Below are 17386 nucleotides of genomic sequence, written 5' to 3'. Positions count from 1 at the left end.
CGCACTCGGCTGCGCGGCTGCGCGGCTGCCCAGGTGCGCAGGTGCGGCTCTGACGGCTCTGACGCTCCCACGCTCCTTCCTCGCGCGCGAGAGCACGATAAGCCGCTGCGCTGCCGGTCGCGCGTGCCCAGCGTCGCCAGCGTCGCCAATCACTCCATGCTCGTCCGCCGCGTCCCACACCGGTGAGGCCCCGCGCACGCCCGCGCTCGCCCAAACTGCCCAAACCGGCCCCAGCCCGCGGGGATCGATCGTTCGACGCGCCTCCCGGAAGAGGAAAAAATTTGGCTCGGTCAGCGCATGGCGGACGCAGCGGACGCAGCGGACCCCGGAGATGCGGAGATGGAGACGGCGACTATGGGGGCTGCACAGGGTTAGCATTGCTGCTGGAATTGCCTGGACGTAATGTTGATGGGTTATTAGGTAAGTGTGGCGGATGTCATTCCTCTAGAGGCGACTGCGCGCCGGCCGTGAGAGATTTTTGGTTTTAATTGTCACGACAGCCCGGTTCGATCGGTACCACGGCCTTGGCGCCCGCTGCACTGCAGAGTTGGCGGCGACCATGGCGGGAGGTGGGAGTTGAGGGCTGATATAACGACCTTCCATCAGGCCATGCCCCCGCCGACACCTGCCTCTGGGAGACTGCCGCCTCGTGCCTCCTCAACATGTGCACTACCATGGCTGCCGTGACTTGGCGCCACTCCCAACGCTTCGTCCGCCGGCCCGTGTCGTCAAGCCGTGTCGTCAACTCTGCGTCTGGACATGGGAGTAGCCTTCAGCTTTCAACCACTTGCAAAAGCCGACCCTCCACTCCCCGCCGTCACCAGCGCTTGCTCTTGCCGGACTGGCCTCCGTCAGCCCCCGTCAGTGTTGTGGTCGCCTCAGGCTCACAAATGCCCTTTCGAGACGTGATGTTCCACAAGTGCGTCAGATTTGTGACGCTTCTCTGACGCTTCCGGCCATCCTGCAACGCTTCTCGAACCGCTCCAAACCCCAACATGCAGCCGCCCTTAAGCTTTGGACTGACACCTGCCGTCCACGAGCTTGTCCCAGACTTGCCGCTTTCAGCTATAGCACCCCGCGCTATTCTTGGACCCCAGCCCGTTACACAGCCAGATGACCCCTAACGGCGCCTGTCCAGACGCCAAAGGTGCCGCAACCATTTCAAGTCTCGCCCTTTAAGGTGAATCGCACGTCTCGTCAAGGCTGAGCCCTGCCCTCAGCCCAGCCGCCAACGCCAGCCACATGCACCGACGCCTGATTCGCCCGTCGATCAGGGCCTTTCCGAGATCCAGTTAGATTCGAGCTGCCAGCCTGACGTGGCTGAGGCTAAGGTCCTGATCGAGCATTGGGCCATATCGCCGTGTCGTATGCTCGATAGCTGTGAGCTTTGGAACGGTAAGCGTGCGAGCGCCCTCTAGCCGTAGCGCTCTACACAGCCCCTTCGTTGCCGTCTTGCCGCCTCGTGTGTGCGGCTTGCAGTAGCCAGGGAGAGCCACCAAAGCTGGTAAACGAAGGTTTGCGGAATGCATAAAGTAGGCGACCCGCCCGCCGCTTGGAATGCGCTCTCCAGCATCAAATCAATCACTTCTCATCAACAAGATACCCCGTTTTCTTCTATTCTGTTCAAAGAAAAGGACTGTTTGACACAGTTTCTACATACCATCTTCTAATACCAAAAGAAAACGACCTCAATTCAACCACCAACCACCAACCACCAATCGCCAACATGCACTTCTCCACCTACACCCTTTTGGCCCCTACGGTCCTCATCTCCCTCTCTCAGGCCAAGAACATCGACATCGTCGTCGGCAAGAACGGCCTCACCTTCGAGCCCAACAGCACGACGGCGGCCAAGGGCGACACGCTTACCTTCAAGTTCTGGCCCGAAGCGCATTCGGTCGTTCAGGGTGCCTTCGACTCCCCCTGCACCCCGTCCGACACGGGCTTCAACTCGGATTTCGTCAGGACGTCTTCAGGCGCCGCCAACGAGACCTTCGTCGTCACCGTGAACAACACCGATCCCATCTGGTACTACTGCTCCCAAGGCAAGCACTGCCAGAGCGGCATGGTCGGCGTAATCAACCCCGCGTAAGTCTTCCGTTCTGCTCCCTCCCTTGCCCAGGGAAGGAAAGTGGCTAACCATGCGGCTCGACAGTGCGAACAGCAAGTCCAAGACCCTGACAGCCTACGCCTCCGCCGCCGCCGATGTCGAGAAGGCCGAGACGCCCGACGCAATCCGCGGCGGTATCTTTCAGGCTTCTTCTTCATCTTCCTCGTCGTCTTCCTCGTCTTCCGGTAGCGGTTCATCTTCCTCTACGCCCTCCGGCTCCGCGGCCACCCCTGCCTCGTCCACTGGCGCCGGCGCTTCCATCGTGGGCCAGGGTGCTGCCAGCATTGCTGGTGTCGTCGCCTTGGTTGCCGGTCTATGGGGCTTGTAAGGACTTCTCGTGACCAAAGAGAACTCTAGTCTTGAATCTGGGAGGAAATAGGGGATGCAGAGGGTTTGGGTGGCTGAAAGGAGGAAGCCGATGCATGTATGGGAAAGCAGAGCATTCTGGCGTCTTGATGGCGCCATGATTGGTGTTAATTTTCTTCTACTCTTTTTTTTCTGGGAGTGTACCTTGCCTATCAGTCTGGTGTATGGTGAATGTTATGGAGGGCCGAAAGCGCTTTTGAGTAAGCACACCGAAGTTCATGAATATTATGCATGCCGATTGTCGACATTTGAGTAACTTCACCCTATCTCGAATTAGCTGTTTTGCGTGACGTGACTTACCTGAACTGTAGTATTTAAGCAGTTTTTCCTAAGTTTTCCATTCTGTCTATTGCCTTCGCCTTGTCTTGCTTACATGACAAGGCAAGAAGTGGGAATGATTCCGGGCTTGGGGATACTGGTGATGCCCATTTTTATGTGTCTCGGTGTTTTAGTGTGGTTGTGTTTATGTTTGTTAGCTAAAACTTGATGCAGCGGAGAAGTATGATGGTGGATCTGGGGAGTTGTGAGCTTAAGTACTTCCGCTTTTTAGTATCTCTCCGTACCACATGCACGAGTCAATTCCCTTTGTCCCACAGTCGCTTTTGTCAAAGATCTATAAAAAGAATAAGGTGCCTATCATTACCAAATCCTAAAATAATACAAGACAAAGAAGTCTTGGTGAGAAAAGCTACAATGCCTTTGAGTACATTGTGCGTCAAGCAAGAAGAACATCATAGGACGTGACCATTGTCATTCATGTTCTTCTTTTACCAACACCGGACTTCTTCTCTGCAGTCTTGGTGTTCGGCAGGCGAGCAAGCCACAGCATAGATATATATTGGGCGGCGCACCCCGCCAATTCAAAGCCTCCAGCATCAAGAATAACTTACAAGCCAAAACACCACCCACAAACCTCAAGTCCTAATCACCAACACCCTCACAATGACCAGCGCCGACCAGTACAAGGAACACTCCTGGAACGTCTGTATCGTTCAGTAGATAGCCATGATTATCTCCGGCCAGAATGGGTACCGTATACGTACGTGCCCCCACTGTACAAACAAACAAATAAACTTTCAATAAGACGTGCTAGTCGCCAAGTCCACCACTATGTCAACTGCATTCAAATGATGACATTGCCATCAACTGTGCCAACTGCACACACACAGCCGCTCACGTCAACCTTCTGCATTAGAGCGGACGTAGGGTGACAAGGGTCCTTGTCATGCATGCATTCCCCCACTTCCCGCCCCACGGCCCATCTGTGCAGAAAACACGATGCACAACATCAAGACTACCAGAAAGTCAGGCCATGGCTCAGGCCTCCCGATTGTTGTGAAACATGCAAACTCATACGCGATAGCGAGTCGAAGTAACCATGTATCCAGCGACAGTGGTGTCGATCGATCCCGCTCGTCCGCACCACCGCAAGAGCAAAGAAACCAAGCAAGAATAAAAAAAAACGACAAGGCTGTTGTGCCCGTGTGGCCGCAATCTGAAGCCACCCGGTCTCCCCCATAGTGTTCTCTTCTTGCTTTTTTCTCTCCCCCCACTCATGCTCTGATTGGGCGATGAGATGTTTAGTGGGAGGTAAATGTCATCATCCCTGGATTTGTGTGGCCCGGAACAGAGGCGCGGCTATCGGGGCCGTGGCACCTCGGAGGTTTCCTTTTTTTATTATCACGAACGCGGGAGCGACTGAGAAAGGGAACCGCTGGAAAAGAGGGGGGGAAACAAGAGTGCCCGATGACTAGTCTAGATTTTCCTTTTTTGTGTTACTGCAGGGTAATCCTTTCTTCGTCCCACTACTGCGCCGTTCCAACACTTCCCAAAAATCGCGCTTCTGCCGAGGTCGTTGTATCGATTTTTTTTTCTTCTCTCCGCGTGGAGGTGAAGCCGAAGAGCAAGGTAGTTGGTGGGGTGCTGGGTGTGAGAGTGAGAGGAGAAGAACGGCATGTGCCGATAGGAAACAAGGTTTCGGGTAAAAGAGAGGGAAAATGAGTACGGAAAACGGCTGGGTTCGGGGAGAGTGAGCGGTGAGTGGAAGGATTGAACGACGGGCGGGGGGGCCAGGCAAGGCTCAGCTCGTCTAAGAACCCGCCGTAACGGTAAAGGCAAATCAGACCAATGGTTGGAAGGCGGCGCGGACAGGAGTCAGAGAAGGGCGGGCTGGATGGGGAAAAGCAATGTAAAACTTCATTGCACCGACTTCCCAATGCCTGGGACATGGCTGGATTCGACGCAGTATGATTCCAATCGATCGATGTTCCAAGCCGCTACGCTTGCAAGGGAGAGAGGCAAAATTGCAGATGGCTAAAAGAAGAAGGAAAATGGGGTATATCCCTACAGCCGGGAAAGACAAGCAGCTGGGCCAAGAAAAGGCTGAAAGTTAAAAGCAATAACTCCATATGAACGCCTTGCGCTTGCTCCTTTGCCAAAAACATGTTCGCATTCGCACAAGCCGGTCTTCCCGAGCTCAAAAAGTAAACAATACCGCTGCAATCTCGATTTTGTGCCGCGAGGCATCCAATCTCTTGTGAAAATGGGACAAAATGAAAATCATGGCTTTAGTTCTGCATGTCCGGCCATGCCAAGCTACGTGGGTTGGGTATACGTCGGGCGTCCTAGATCAGTGCTGTCTCATTGGTAGGTTTTCATGGTGAGTCGTAACCGTTGGGCGCCGAAATTGGGCAGTGTTGGGCCCATGTGCGAATTCGTGGGAGAGCAACACAACGTCAGACGCGGACAAAGTGCAGCCAAGGGCGTCGCCAGAGAGGGCAGAGGCATGTGCACGGCAAAGATGGCCGTCTGTTGAATCTCAGCGGCCGACGCGGCGGTCGAGGTGTTCGACACGACGGCGGTAGGCCTTGACTATCTCTCCAATGCGGCGTATCTTGTCGAACTCGACCTGGAGCTCGTCGATCTGGCGCAGGATCTCATGGAAGCGGGCAATTTGGGCGTCGGCGTCGGAGATGAGGTTGCCGGCGCGGTCGTACTGCATGGCGGTGGCGGACTGGGTCTGGTCGGATAGCTGTGGGCAGACGGACGCGGGTCAGTGGGGGGGGCGCTGGTGACGGAGGGCAGGACTGGAGCTCACATGGGACCAGCGCTGCTGGATGCTGTGCAGCAAACGGTCAAAGTGGGTGCTCAATGCTTGCAGGCTGGTGGGGTCGAGCAGCAAGCGGCCCTGGGACGAGGCCTGGCTGGCGGCGCGCGACGAGGAGCCGCCATGCTGCGAGAGGGCGACCTGCTGGTGGTAGCGGAGGGTTTGGATCTCGCCCTGGGTCAGGCCGAGCTGGGTGTCGGGAATGGAAGCGGCTGGGGAGGCCATTGTGCGGAGGCACGCACGGCGACGGCATTGTCAAGCGCTCACTGCCCGCCGCGCGCCATGGACGCGGGGATGTCGAAGTGGGCGGGAACACGGAGAGCGGAGGAGAGGCGGCTCGCGGAGGAGGGCGGGCGGGCGGGCGGCGTTTGCGAGTAATAAGGCGGCGCGCGCGGTGGTTTGGGCAGTGGGAGGGGCCCAAGTGCTGCAACCAACGGGCGGACAGCTGCAGCCCTATCGTCCCGCGACGTCTGCGCCGCCGGCAGCAGCGCGACGACCAGAAACCCACCCTGCACATCGCAATCCCACGCCCGCCGCCTGGTAGCTACCTTCCTCGCTGTGCCCGCGGCGCCGGGCGGCAACGGCCCTGTGTGCGACATGGCCACTCACAGCCCGCCGTCGCACACCACCCCGTCCGCGCCGCGACTCCAACGCCCTCGTCCTGGGGCACTTGCGCCGGAAGATCGTCCGCATCGGCAGTGCGCGCGGGTAAAGATGGGCCTAAAGACGCAGGTCCTGCCCGCCGCATGTTCAAGACGTCAACGCCGTGGCTGCAGCGACACATGACGCTGCCCCCGACTGCCCCCGACTGCACCCGCGCCCGCCGCCTGCTCCAGCCTGCTCCCGCCTGCTTCAGCCTGAATCCGCCCTCTGCCTCTGCTGCACCCGCCATGGTTCCCAAACTCCTCGCGGAGCGCCCTGCCCCGGCGCTGCTTGGCTCGCCGAGTCTCTGCTCTGTGTTTATCCAGCTGTGCCCGTGTTCCCGCCCAGCCGCAATGTGTAGCTTTATTTAACAAAGACTTGGGCCGCCGACCTGCTCGTACCCGTGTCTTGCGTGCCAATGGTTACAGCAACAGTGTCTTGAAGTCTCGTCACCATGCGCCTCCCAAGCCTCCTCATTGTGGTGTTTCTGGCCTGCAGTGCCTGTGCAACGATCCTGCAGAATGGCCAGGTTCGAGACGTCCACTTCCCAAACACGACCATCGTCCTTGACGACGACGACCGCAATTCCACCTGGAGGACCTACCCGCCCAACGCCACCGAAATCGGTTACAAGGGTCGCTGGGACAGCAAGCACATCTCCTGTAAGCATCCCCCTCGAGCAATGGATCCAAGTCCAGCGTGACTGACGGTCGATCCATCAGGGTGGTCGTGAGTCCCCAGCTGCAACACATAATTGCTTGCTCAAATTCACCACCTCATAATCCAGAGCCCCTGGCCTCAAATTCGCCTTCACCGGCGACCGCCTTGCCATCAGCTTCGGACAGCACACCTCCCCGGGCGTCCTCATCGGCTACCGTCTCGACGGCCAGGACTGGGTGCAGCTCCTTTTCCTTCTTTTGTTCATCTCCTCCCTGATCCCCCAGCAACAACAACAACAACAAAACCACTCATCTCCCGATACTTAGCAATTCACCAACGTCACCGCCAACTCCACCAACCTGCTCGTCACGCCCGCCACCCCGGGCTTCAACCTCACCACCTCCCGCACCCGCACCTTCGAGCTCCGCGTCACCAACTGGTCCCTCGGCGTCCAAATCGCCAACATCCACGTCTCGCGCGCCGCCAACGGCACCCTCGTCGGCCTCCCGCTCGCCCCGCGCACGCTCGAGATCATCGGCGACTCCCTCTCCGCGGGGCAGTACGCGACGTACGAAGGGCTCGCGTCGTACGCGTGGGACCTCGCGGCGGGGCTCGGCGGCGCCGAGTTCTCCATCACGGCCTACCCGGGCATCTGCCTCGTCGACGCGCCGTGCTGGGGCAACGCGCGCGGGCAGCGGCGCCAGTGGCGCTACGCGTCCGACACGTCGGCGCGCGCCGCGCGCCTGTACGGCGCCGACCACGCCGCCGCCGAGCCGTGGGACTTTGCCGCCCGCCCCCCCGCCGACGTCGTCGTCGTCAACCTCGGCACCAACGACAACAACACGGCCAACGACGTCGGCGGGCCCGCCGCCTTCCTCGCCGCCTACGTCGCCCTCGTCGCCGACGTGCACGACGTCTGGCCCGACGCCCAGGTCGTGCTGGTCAGCCTGTGGAACGGCTTCGGGCCCGTGGGCTCGTCGTGGGCCCAGGGCGGCGCCTTCGTCGACGAGATACAGGAGGTGGCGAGGAGGTATGAGAGCGAGGGGTTCGTGCATTATTTCAACACGACGGGCATCATGCAGCATAACGATATCGTAAGTGTTTGGACTTTCTTTCCTCTGCCGCCCCCCACGTACCGTGCCCGAGCATTGCCCTTCTCTTGCCGGCAGTGTGTGAAGGGGAATGCGTGAGTACACTGAGAGGGAACAGGGGGACGGATGGTGTAGGAGGAGGAGACCGCGCGGGTAAAGACATACTGCGAATCAAGGGACGGAGAATCTAGGAAAAGATGACAAGCCTTGCAAACGGAAATGGGAGAGAAGAAAAAAAAAAGATGGCTGACCTTCTATGATCCATTCGAAAAACCAGGGTCCGCAGTGGCATCCTACCGACGTCGGCGCTCTCAAGCTCGCGAGCCACCTCATGCAATTCATCAAGATCAAGTTCGACTGGGATCTGTTGGCGACCGGTCCCGAAATCCAGCACGAGACGCTGTACTGGAACGACCAGGCGAACTACTGAGTTCTCCTCCCAGGGTGTCTTGTGCATCTTTTCGCTCAGAAAGTATTCCGGAGAGTGTGCACAGAATTGGATATCTAAATATATACCAATGAAACGGGGAGAACTCCCCAGTGACCAGAGAAAATGCTACCACATGTCGCCAAAGCCACGGTGACTCTAAGCCAAGGAGACGCACCTCGGATCTTATTATTACTCTACTTATTCGCTGTATCGCGTAGACGGGGGCGAGCTTCGGGATGCTGTGATTAAGACTGGGGGCGTATGGCGTGTATCAAGTGACACGCCCATTAGGGATACAAAATATTGGAACCCGGAACTTATAATTAGACATTTGGGGCAGGTCGCACTGGTGGTATTGGGGTATAGAGGGGGGGAAACAAGACGAACGATCAGTCTTTGCTCGCGGGTTTGTGGGAGCAGAACTCGCCAAACAAAATCTTGCGCAAAACAACAACAAACACACCCATTAAATGCAGAAAGGGGGAATCAGATATCAATCTCGCTTAACGATCGCTCGCTCTACCATGCCTCAGAAGAAAGAGAGAAATGACGGGGTGGTAAAAGACAGAAAGGTGCAAAAATCGGATATCCCAAAAATCAGAAAGCTCGTCGATGGCCTTCGGCGCTCGCTAAAGACAAAAACAAAAAGCATTGACCAGCAATTTAGTGATACAGAAAGTACAGGGGAAATGTGTCTCTATCTAATTTTGTTGAGCTGCTCTCAGACGCGGATGACGATGCGGACGCCGAGGGCGCGCGCCTCTCTCACGCAGCAGGCCAGGCAGGTCCGGCCCACACGCCCGACAAGCGCGTGCTCGCCGCGGTCCGCACACCACGCACGAGCCAGGAGCGCCGCGTCAGCCCCACCAGAGGGACCAGCGGGAGTGGCCGTGCTGTCCGTGGGCGGCTTGAGACCCGGTCCCGAATCAGCCGAGTTACGCGGTGGGCGGGCATCGATCACGAGGACCTCGCCGCTAGCCGCCGTCTCGTCCAGAAGGGAGATCGTCGACGACGCGGGCGTGAGATGCGGTGAGCCCGCAAGCAGTTGCACCGGTGAGATGACGCGGTACTTATGCGCGACGTGCAGCGGGTGCGCGGAAACTGGGCCGCATCTGCCACCGGTGGAGTTCCTGTTGAGGCGGCGCAGCTTCTTGTTCGTTGCGGAAGATGGCGGTGTGCACGGCCAGGCCGTGATAAACTGAATGTCGTAAGTCAACGAGAGTGTGACGCTTGTTTCCAGCAGATCAAACGCCATCTGAGCCGCGTAGCTGAGTTGGGGTTCCGCATCCGCCGCTAAAACCGGGTCCTGGATTTCCACCACGGGTTCCGGGAGTAGCTGCAGGCTGTTGAACCGCACCAGCTTCGCCGGCGTTTCGATCGAGTCCTTCGGCAGAGTGAAGTCCTCTCCCGTAACCTCGCTGTCGAGTTTTCCCGCCAAGTAGCTCGAGTCAAGCTCCATCTTTTCTCCGCAATCGATCCTTGATTTCGTCTTTTTACCCGGGCTCGGCGGCGCGGTTCCATTGACGATATCGATCCAGGAGTCCCGGAAACCCAACGGAACGTAAGGCACGCTGATCCAGCCCATGCACTCTTTCGAGCCTTCCATGGTGGCGAGGACCCTTCCGACGATACAAGTCTTGCTCCACCAGCTGCGTTCAGCGTAGATGAACCCACCGTACAAATTGGCCGAATCCCCGAGCGTGGTTACAGCCGTTTTGTCGTTCTCCAGCAATGTCGAAATAAGGAAATGGGAGATTGCCTCACCAGGGAGGACCAGTCCGGTGAGATAGGTGCGGCTCAGCCAGCCGCCAATGTCAGTTGGTCCATTACTCGAGGCCGACGTGGGCTGCGAGCTGTCTCTCCTAAGCAAAGAAGGCCGTTGAGGCGTGGCAGGCGTCGAGGTGACCGACGGGTGGAGCTGGATGGATCGTGAGGTGCTCATACGGCTCGGACGGGGACGACGGAATTCTTCGTCAAAGTATCCACTGGGATCCTTTAATACGCGCGGAGTGGCGAGGGGTGAGGCAAGCGGCGTAGCGTATGCACTCGGTGAGGGAGGCGTCCCGCTATCCTGGAGCTTAGCTGTCAGATTAATAGAAATTTCCTTGAATCGAGGCCATGCGATGGCTTCTGCAAAATGAAGGAGACCGGAAAGCTGGCGGTCTCGGTAGCGGGGTCTCAGCCAGAATTCAGTTTCCTGCGGCTCGTCTTCCTCCTCCGTGGACCGCGTGACATTGAGGGCGGCAAGGAAACCTTTTCTCTTCGGGGTAAGAGGGGCCGGTGTTTCCTCGCTGATCTCGATGTTCTCCAAAAACCGTCTTGCCAGTACCAAGTCCCAGTCAGTTTTGCGGGACTTTATGGTCGCAAAGTTGCGAACCTCGGCCTCAGTCAAATGCAGCTGCTCGGTAACTTCCTTCACCGTGAGTCCAGATATTGCGTCCAAGCGAAGGAGGAGCTCCGAAGCCAGCAGAATCTGGAGCAGCAGCACGTCCCTTTCGCTCGGCCCGGCATACTCCTCCGAGTCTTCAGGATCCGAAGAGGCAGTGTCCCACAAGATCCGGCCAAAACGTATCCGCCATTCCACAAGACTGAAATCATTCCAAATTCCCTTCAACCTTAGGACCCTGATCAAAGTCTCGATCTGCACTTTCAAACCAGTCGGGTCGCCTGTCGATCCATCGTAGCGCGGCGGCATGAGGAACTTGCCGAACAGGTGGGCGTACATTTCTCCAGGGGCCTGCGAGTGCAAAATAGTGGTCTTGCCGGCGCTCTCCTTGAAAGCCTGGTGGACCTGACTGAGTTCCATGAGCCGCTCGTATATCAACCGCTGGTCCAGCCATTTGATTCCCAATTTCTCCGGCGCCTCCTCCAACAGTTCGCGGTTCACGATCGCTTCGTCATCGTTGTCGCCGATGCGCAGGTGGTCGGATCTCGGAATCTCCAAGAAATGGTCGAAACCAACGGTACCAGGCTCCAGTCCCTGCGCGCCCAACATGCTCGGGGTTTCCACCACATTGATGTCGTAGCCCATGGGCAGCCCTTTCTTCTCGTCCTGGTGTCCAACCTGGCAGAGGTGGGGCCGGAGAGTGGCGGAGGAGAAGGCTTCGTGGGAAAGCTGCAGACTGTCGCTGACATCTCGCACAATGAGGGTGTCGTCGTAAGGAAAGTCAACTCTCGGGATGCGGCGGCCCTTGACCTTGTCCACGGAAAAGAGAGGGGCGCCAGCGAACAGATTCGGAATGTCGTCTTCAGTCAAGCCTGCAAGATCCATGGTGTTAGCGACTGCAACCCCTGGCACATTTCGGCTTAAGGGTCGGTTCCCCTGAGGAGCCGACTGCAACCATGGCGGTGAAAAGGGCAGATGATGATCACGCACCGCTCGGATCGGGGGTGGAAACGTCGTCCAGGACCTCTGATCTCGCGTCGTCGGCGTCGTCGGTCTGGGCGGGCTGCGTGGCCGGGACGTCGGAGGTGGAGGCAGCAACGGCGGACCTGTCATCGTCGGCGGTCTTCGCAAAGGACGAGCGCGAGCGATAGTGCTTCTTCAGCTCTCGCAAGGGCTCGAGGAGGCTCTTGCGCTGGAGCAGCGTGGCCATGTCAGCAACGAGGCAATGCAAACGTGGGCGGGGCATGGGTACCTCTGGCTCGACGACGCTCGGGATGCTGGCAGCGCGCTCCTGCTTCTTGTCGGCGTAGGCGCCCGAGAAGAGCTGGCGCAGGAGGTCGCGCTTTCTCACACGCTGCACCTCGGCCTTCTCGACGGCAGCGTCGGGCTCGGACGGCTGCGGCTGCCTTCTGCGCCAACCAAAGGCCATGGTGAGGTTGGGCGAGGGAGGGGCGGCTGGGGGCGCGGTCGAGGCAAGCGCGACTTTCTCGGTGGGCGTGGCGGGACTCTTGGATTCTTGACGGCGGTTCACAAGGCGGCGACCATATACACCGCTCATTGCCCGATATCGCGCGATAAATAAAGGGACGAGCGTCCGGTCGCGAAGGAAATCCAAGCTCGTGGGCCTGACTCGGCGGACGGAGGCATAGTGTGGTTCAGGAAAGCAGAGGGTGTGGTGGAGGAGCGCTGGGCAGGATAGCCGGTCAACAAGCAAACCGGGCCTGATCCCGGCAGCAGATCTTGCACGGTGATAGCATGCCTGCAAGTCGTCCCGCGGCGCTGGACGGGCGCGGCGGGCTGATTGGCGCGCACTGGCGGGCGCCAGCTCACTTGGTGCCACATCAGGACCGGGATCTGGCGCGGCGATGGGGCGGCGGCTCGCAGGGCAGAGGCGAGTGCGCTGTCTGCTGCGCTGGGCGGTCCTGGGCGGCGGTGCGGCTGGCCTGGTGGAGTCTGCTGTGTTTCTGGAACCCGTCGGGTGAGAGGGCGCGCGGGCCCGGGGTAATCACTGCCTTCGCTGGGCGTTCGAGAAGGCGCCCGGTGCCGCCTGCGCCCTGCGCCCGAGAGACGCCGATGCGGCCGGTCCTATCAGTGCGGGACAGTTGTTGGCGGTTCCTCCAGCGCTGCCCCGACGCAGCCGCCGTTAATTTTTTTTTTTCCTGCTGCCAGCAGCCAGCCGCCCGCCGTCCCAGCAACCGTGGACGGGAGCCCACACGTGCCGGCCCGTGCCATGGCCCCGCTGCGCGCAACGTCAACCTCCAACGAACACTTCAGCGCCGTGCCAGCTATTTGTACAGCTCGCGCACATCTCTGGGGTCGCCCACTCGCGCCGCGCGGGTGCCGCCGCTGCCACCGCCGCCCACCGCGCCCGACGATCGTGCGTGAAGAAACGCCTTTGCCGAGCCGCGCACCGCCAGCCCGCGCTTCACCTCCTCCTCCGCCGCTGATGAGCCCCGATGATGAGCCCGGGTGAGCCCTAGTCTTCCTCACAGGATGCTCACTCAGCGCCGAATATGGAACCCGCTGCACGAGGCAGCAGGCAGGAACGAGGTGGAGAATATACATACATACGCCTTCTGATTTAGTGCTTATTGCAGCTCGCCGCGCTATTTAGGCGGCACCTCTGCGTAAATTGAGACTGCATCCCCGCTTGCTTCACTTCTGCTGTCAGCGCCCATCTTTTGGAGAACTTGCTATCCATCATGGCATCTGAGATGTATGACTACGTGGTTTGCGGGTAAGACCGGCCCTCCCCGGACTGCGCAGTGGCCTACACTCACCCCCGACCCACAGTGGCGGTACATCTGGCTGCGTCATTGCGGGCCGCTTGGCAGAAGACCTCAACGTTTCTGTCTGCGTGATCGAGGCAGGTCCTGACAACGCAGATCTGGACAATGTTCACATGGTCGGCGGCTGGTCGCAGAACCTTGACGGGCCAACCGACTGGAACATCACCTCCGAGCCCGCTCCGGGCATCAATGGCCGCCAGATCAAGAACAGCAGAGGCAGGTTCCTGGGAGGTTGCAGCGGCCTCAATGGCACTCTTTGCATCAGGGGAAACAAGCAAGACTACGACGATTGGGGTTTGGATGGCTGGTCGGGCGAAGACATGTGGAGGTGCATGGCCAAGGCAAGTGTTGCGTCCCGAGGTCCCTCACCCCTCACCAGCATTGTTACCCCGCATCCGTACCCTTCCTGCGTGTGGATGGGCTGGAGACTAGTGCAGTTGCCAAGAGACTGCACATGGGCGATCCGGGCATGGCTGCGCATCGGGGCTGTGACCCAGCATCCAGACGGAAGCTTTGCCGTCTGCAGCCGATATAGTCCGCGGTTCTTATATTGGCTGTCCGGCATCAATGCTGACCCCTGTGACTACAGGCGGAGACCTTCCATCCCAAGGATGACTTTGAAGCCGATTTGAGCGTGCATGGCACGGACGGCCCTCTGCACACAGAGCCCCATGACCTTGCCCCCATATCTAAGCTTCTCCTGGATTCATTCCACGACCAAGGGATTCCTCATACCCCAGACCTTTTCTCTACTGGCGCTTCTCCCCAAGGATGTAGTAACACTGTCCGGACAGTCCACCAAGGTGTTCGGTCGACGGGGGCCGACTTCATCACGAAGGGCTACAGGCGGGAAAACATTACCATCAAGACAGACAGCGTGGTCGACAAAGTCATTCTCGAGCCGGTGGATGGAAGGCTCAAAGCCACCGGCGTCAAGATAGTGACCAAGGACGGTGCGGAAAGAATTGTCCAGGCAAGAGAGGAGATAGTTGTGAGCTCAGGATCTTACTGCAGCCCCGCAATCCTCATGCGTTCGGGAATCGGGCCTCAAACCGAGCTCTCCAAACACGGTATCCAAACCCAGGTCGATCTCCCAGGTGTGGGCAAGAACCTCATGGACCATCTCATCACCTTCGTCTTCTACGAGACCAACAAGCCCGAACTCACGAACGACCATCTCGCCTACTACGACGGCGCCCTCGACTCCAGCTACCAACTCTACAAGGACACAAAGACCGGCTTCCTCTCGACCTTCCCCTTCGGCGCCTTCGCCTACGGCAGGCTCGACGACCGCCTCAAAGACGCACCCGAATGGCAACAAGCCACGCCGCCGCCGCCGCCGCCCGCGGACCCGCACGCCAGCAAGCCCCACGGGCTGGAGGGCGCGCGCGACGCCATGGGCCTCGTGCGCGCGTCGCAGCCGAACGTCGAGTGGTTCAGCACCGAGTGCTACGGCGGGCCGAAGCAGTACGCGGCGTTCCCGGGCGACGGCCAAGGCGCCTTCTCGCTGCTCAGCATGCTGCTGGCGCCGCGCTCGCGCGGCTCCGTGACGCTGGCCGGCGCCGACCCGACCGCCAACCCCGTCGTCGACCACAACTACCTCGCCGACCCGCTGGACCTGCTCGTCATGGCCGAGGCGTGCCGCTGGGGCAACGAGATCGTGACCGGGGGCGCGGGTACCAAGGACTACGTCAAGGGCTCGTGGCCGCCGGGCGAGAAGCATCACGAGTATACGACGCGGGAGCAGTGGGCTGGCTTTGTGAGGGAGAATGCGACGACCTGTGAGTGATCCCTTCTCGAAGTTTACGGAGCCGGTTCGAGACCGAGGAGGATGTTTGTGGATTGCTGACTCGGGTGGCTAGGCTACCACCCTGCGGGAACGTGCAAGATGGGAAGGGATGACGACCCGGTGGCCGTGTTGGATGCTCGGCTTCGCGTGAGGGGTGTCGAGGGGTTGAGGGTCGCGGACTGCAGCGTCATGCCTCTCATGAACCAGGGCCACAGTAAGCTACGATAAAGTGGTTTTTTTTTTTTATTGGGGATGTTACTGATGTCGTATGTACCAGCCCAAATGCCGGCGTATGGGATTGGCGAGAAGGCCGCAGAACTGATCAAGGAGGATGCGAAGCGAACACCTGATGCGTAAGTTGTATCCATAATATATTGATGTTGATGGAGAAAAAGAATGCTGACTTGGCTGATAGGATGAGGATTGACTCTGTCGTGGCTACTGATTAAGCCGTCGTCGGTTTCAGACTGAGAGATGTGCTCGAATGAGTTAAGTGTGATCGGAAGCCACTACCCTGATGTCGAGCAAACGGGCACGAAACGGCCCATCTGCCGTGGCGGGCGTTCAAAGTCTCATGATGATGGGAAGTCTAAACCAATTCTCGGTACAATGTTGATCTTGATCATGGTCGTCTTCTCCTCAACCCCCGGAAAGCAAGATAGCTGCGCTTTTGTGGATAGAAATCTAAGTCTACCTGGTAGGATAGATGGGGTGCAGCAATTCAAGATTGAGACGTTTGTAGCAAAACTGAAAGACTGACGTTTATGTCAAGAAAAACCCAGAAATGGCAGGATATCAATCGAGAACGCTCATGCTACATGGTTCATTTATCCAGAATACATTCTTCACCCAGCCTCCATTTTCCGGGGTATCTCTGCTGTGAGACCTGCCGCCCCTCTCTATTTGGCTTGCGCCCGATGTGTGAAGAGCATCTTGTCTTTTTGCTCGGTTCCACCAGATGAATTTTCAGCCTCTCAAACGCTTATCCGATGATATCACTTTCATTGAGCCATCGACTTAGTTCTTGGCAGCCTTAGCGGCGGCGACAGGGTCCTCGAGGATCTTCTTGCCGGTAGATGCCTCCTCTTGAGCAGCCTGCTGGGCCTCCTCACTCACGGACTGGCCCTTCTGGGACGAGCGCCAGCTCAGGATACGGGAAGTCTGGACAAGACCAACACAGCCGAGGAAGAAGTTAACGGTAGCAAGGCTGCGGTGAGCCAGGTTAGCCGGTTTGCGCTAGGCCGATCACATCAAATCGAACGGGGAAATGGTTCGGTCGAGGTGCACGTACAAGACGTTCTTGGGCTTGATGATCAAGCACCAACGGGTCCAGATGGCACCGGTGGCCATCAGAGCGCAGTTCTGGGACAGAGAGAGATTCTCGGCGGGACGGAAGAAGTCGGCAACACCTGCAAGGACAAGACCCCACTGTATCATCTATCAGCTTTCCGTCGTTTTGTGGTACAGTCATAGCGGAGGTGGAAACATGGTCAATTCCGCGAAGACGGCGAAGGAATGAGTGCAATAGAACCGGAGTCATCGGGATGGTACCTTCATGACGGGAGCCCTATTGCGGATGGGTCAGCTCATGTGGTCTGCGTGAGGGCCCCACTCTCCAGCTTGATCGCACGACACAACATTTTTGTTGCGGCAGCGTATCGTATGGATTTGGGAAGGATAGAGACACACCAGAAGTGGACGGTCTTGGGGCCGACAGGGCTGTTCCAGAACCTGCCGAACCCGCTCTGGGAGGAGGCATTGGCGTCGGCGGCGGTGGACTGCAGGCGGCGTTGGGGGGTTTGGCGGAAGGCCGGGCTGCGGAGCACGGTGCGCGAGAAGTTGAGGACGCGGGTGGTGGGGCGGAAGGCAGACATGGCGGGCAGCTTGTCGACAGAGCGGAGGGCGGCGGCTCGGAGCGAGGCAGAGAGGTGTTGGTGTTGAGAGGGAGCCGGCGGGCGGGGATAAGAAAAGGCACGGAGCTTACTCAGGCCGGGTGGTGTTGAGGCGCGAGGAAGAG

At 58.7% G+C, this 17386-nt stretch overlaps 6 protein-coding genes across 6 annotated transcripts; 3 read left to right on the top strand and 3 right to left on the bottom strand.

Annotated features, from left to right (window-relative positions):
* Positions 1 to 1726: 1726 nt before the first annotated feature.
* BKCO1_1600014 (extracellular serine-rich protein) lies at positions 1727 to 2438 on the top strand (the record flags this gene model as incomplete). Its single annotated transcript, XM_020271410.1, has 2 exons — positions 1727 to 2088; positions 2156 to 2438. 2 exons carry the CDS (start codon positions 1727 to 1729, stop codon positions 2436 to 2438), a joined length of 645 nt encoding a protein of 214 aa, XP_020131886.1.
* Positions 2439 to 5294: 2856 nt separating this feature from the next.
* Positions 5295 to 5807, bottom strand: BKCO1_1600013 (uncharacterized protein; the record flags this gene model as incomplete). Its single annotated transcript, XM_020271399.1, has 2 exons — positions 5295 to 5507; positions 5574 to 5807. 2 exons carry the CDS (start codon positions 5805 to 5807, stop codon positions 5295 to 5297), a joined length of 447 nt encoding a protein of 148 aa, XP_020131879.1.
* Positions 5808 to 6678: 871 nt separating this feature from the next.
* Positions 6679 to 8405, top strand: BKCO1_1600012 (gdsl-like lipase acylhydrolase domain protein; the record flags this gene model as incomplete). The annotated part of the gene is made up of 5 exons (XM_020271388.1): positions 6679 to 6886; positions 6947 to 6953; positions 7012 to 7120; positions 7211 to 7978; positions 8253 to 8405. The coding sequence occupies 5 exons, from the start codon at positions 6679 to 6681 to the stop codon at positions 8403 to 8405; spliced, it is 1245 nt and encodes a 414-aa protein (XP_020131880.1).
* Positions 8406 to 9126: 721 nt separating this feature from the next.
* BKCO1_1600011 (tpr domain containing protein) lies at positions 9127 to 12349 on the bottom strand (the record flags this gene model as incomplete). Its single annotated transcript, XM_020271377.1, has 2 exons — positions 9127 to 11663; positions 11782 to 12349. The coding sequence occupies 2 exons, from the start codon at positions 12347 to 12349 to the stop codon at positions 9127 to 9129; spliced, it is 3105 nt and encodes a 1034-aa protein (XP_020131881.1).
* A 1144-nt stretch (positions 12350 to 13493) lies between these two features.
* Positions 13494 to 15818, top strand: BKCO1_1600010 (gmc oxidoreductase; the record flags this gene model as incomplete). The annotated part of the gene is made up of 6 exons (XM_020271366.1): positions 13494 to 13528; positions 13585 to 14068; positions 14170 to 15361; positions 15443 to 15583; positions 15647 to 15722; positions 15785 to 15818. 6 exons carry the CDS (start codon positions 13494 to 13496, stop codon positions 15816 to 15818), a joined length of 1962 nt encoding a protein of 653 aa, XP_020131882.1.
* Positions 15819 to 16386: 568 nt separating this feature from the next.
* BKCO1_160009 (uncharacterized protein) lies at positions 16387 to 17243 on the bottom strand (the record flags this gene model as incomplete). Its single annotated transcript, XM_020271544.1, has 4 exons — positions 16387 to 16576; positions 16661 to 16797; positions 16921 to 16936; positions 17059 to 17243. 4 exons carry the CDS (start codon positions 17241 to 17243, stop codon positions 16387 to 16389), a joined length of 528 nt encoding a protein of 175 aa, XP_020131827.1.
* Between the last annotated feature and the right edge of the window lie 143 nt (positions 17244 to 17386).

Source organism: Diplodia corticola (assembly GCF_001883845.1).
Source record: "Diplodia corticola strain CBS 112549 chromosome Unknown scaffold16, whole genome shotgun sequence".
Lineage (NCBI taxonomy): Eukaryota > Fungi > Ascomycota > Dothideomycetes > Botryosphaeriales > Botryosphaeriaceae > Diplodia > Diplodia corticola.
The sequence above is the reverse complement of the archived record's forward strand: the minus strand, read 5'-3'. Positions and strand labels throughout refer to the sequence as shown.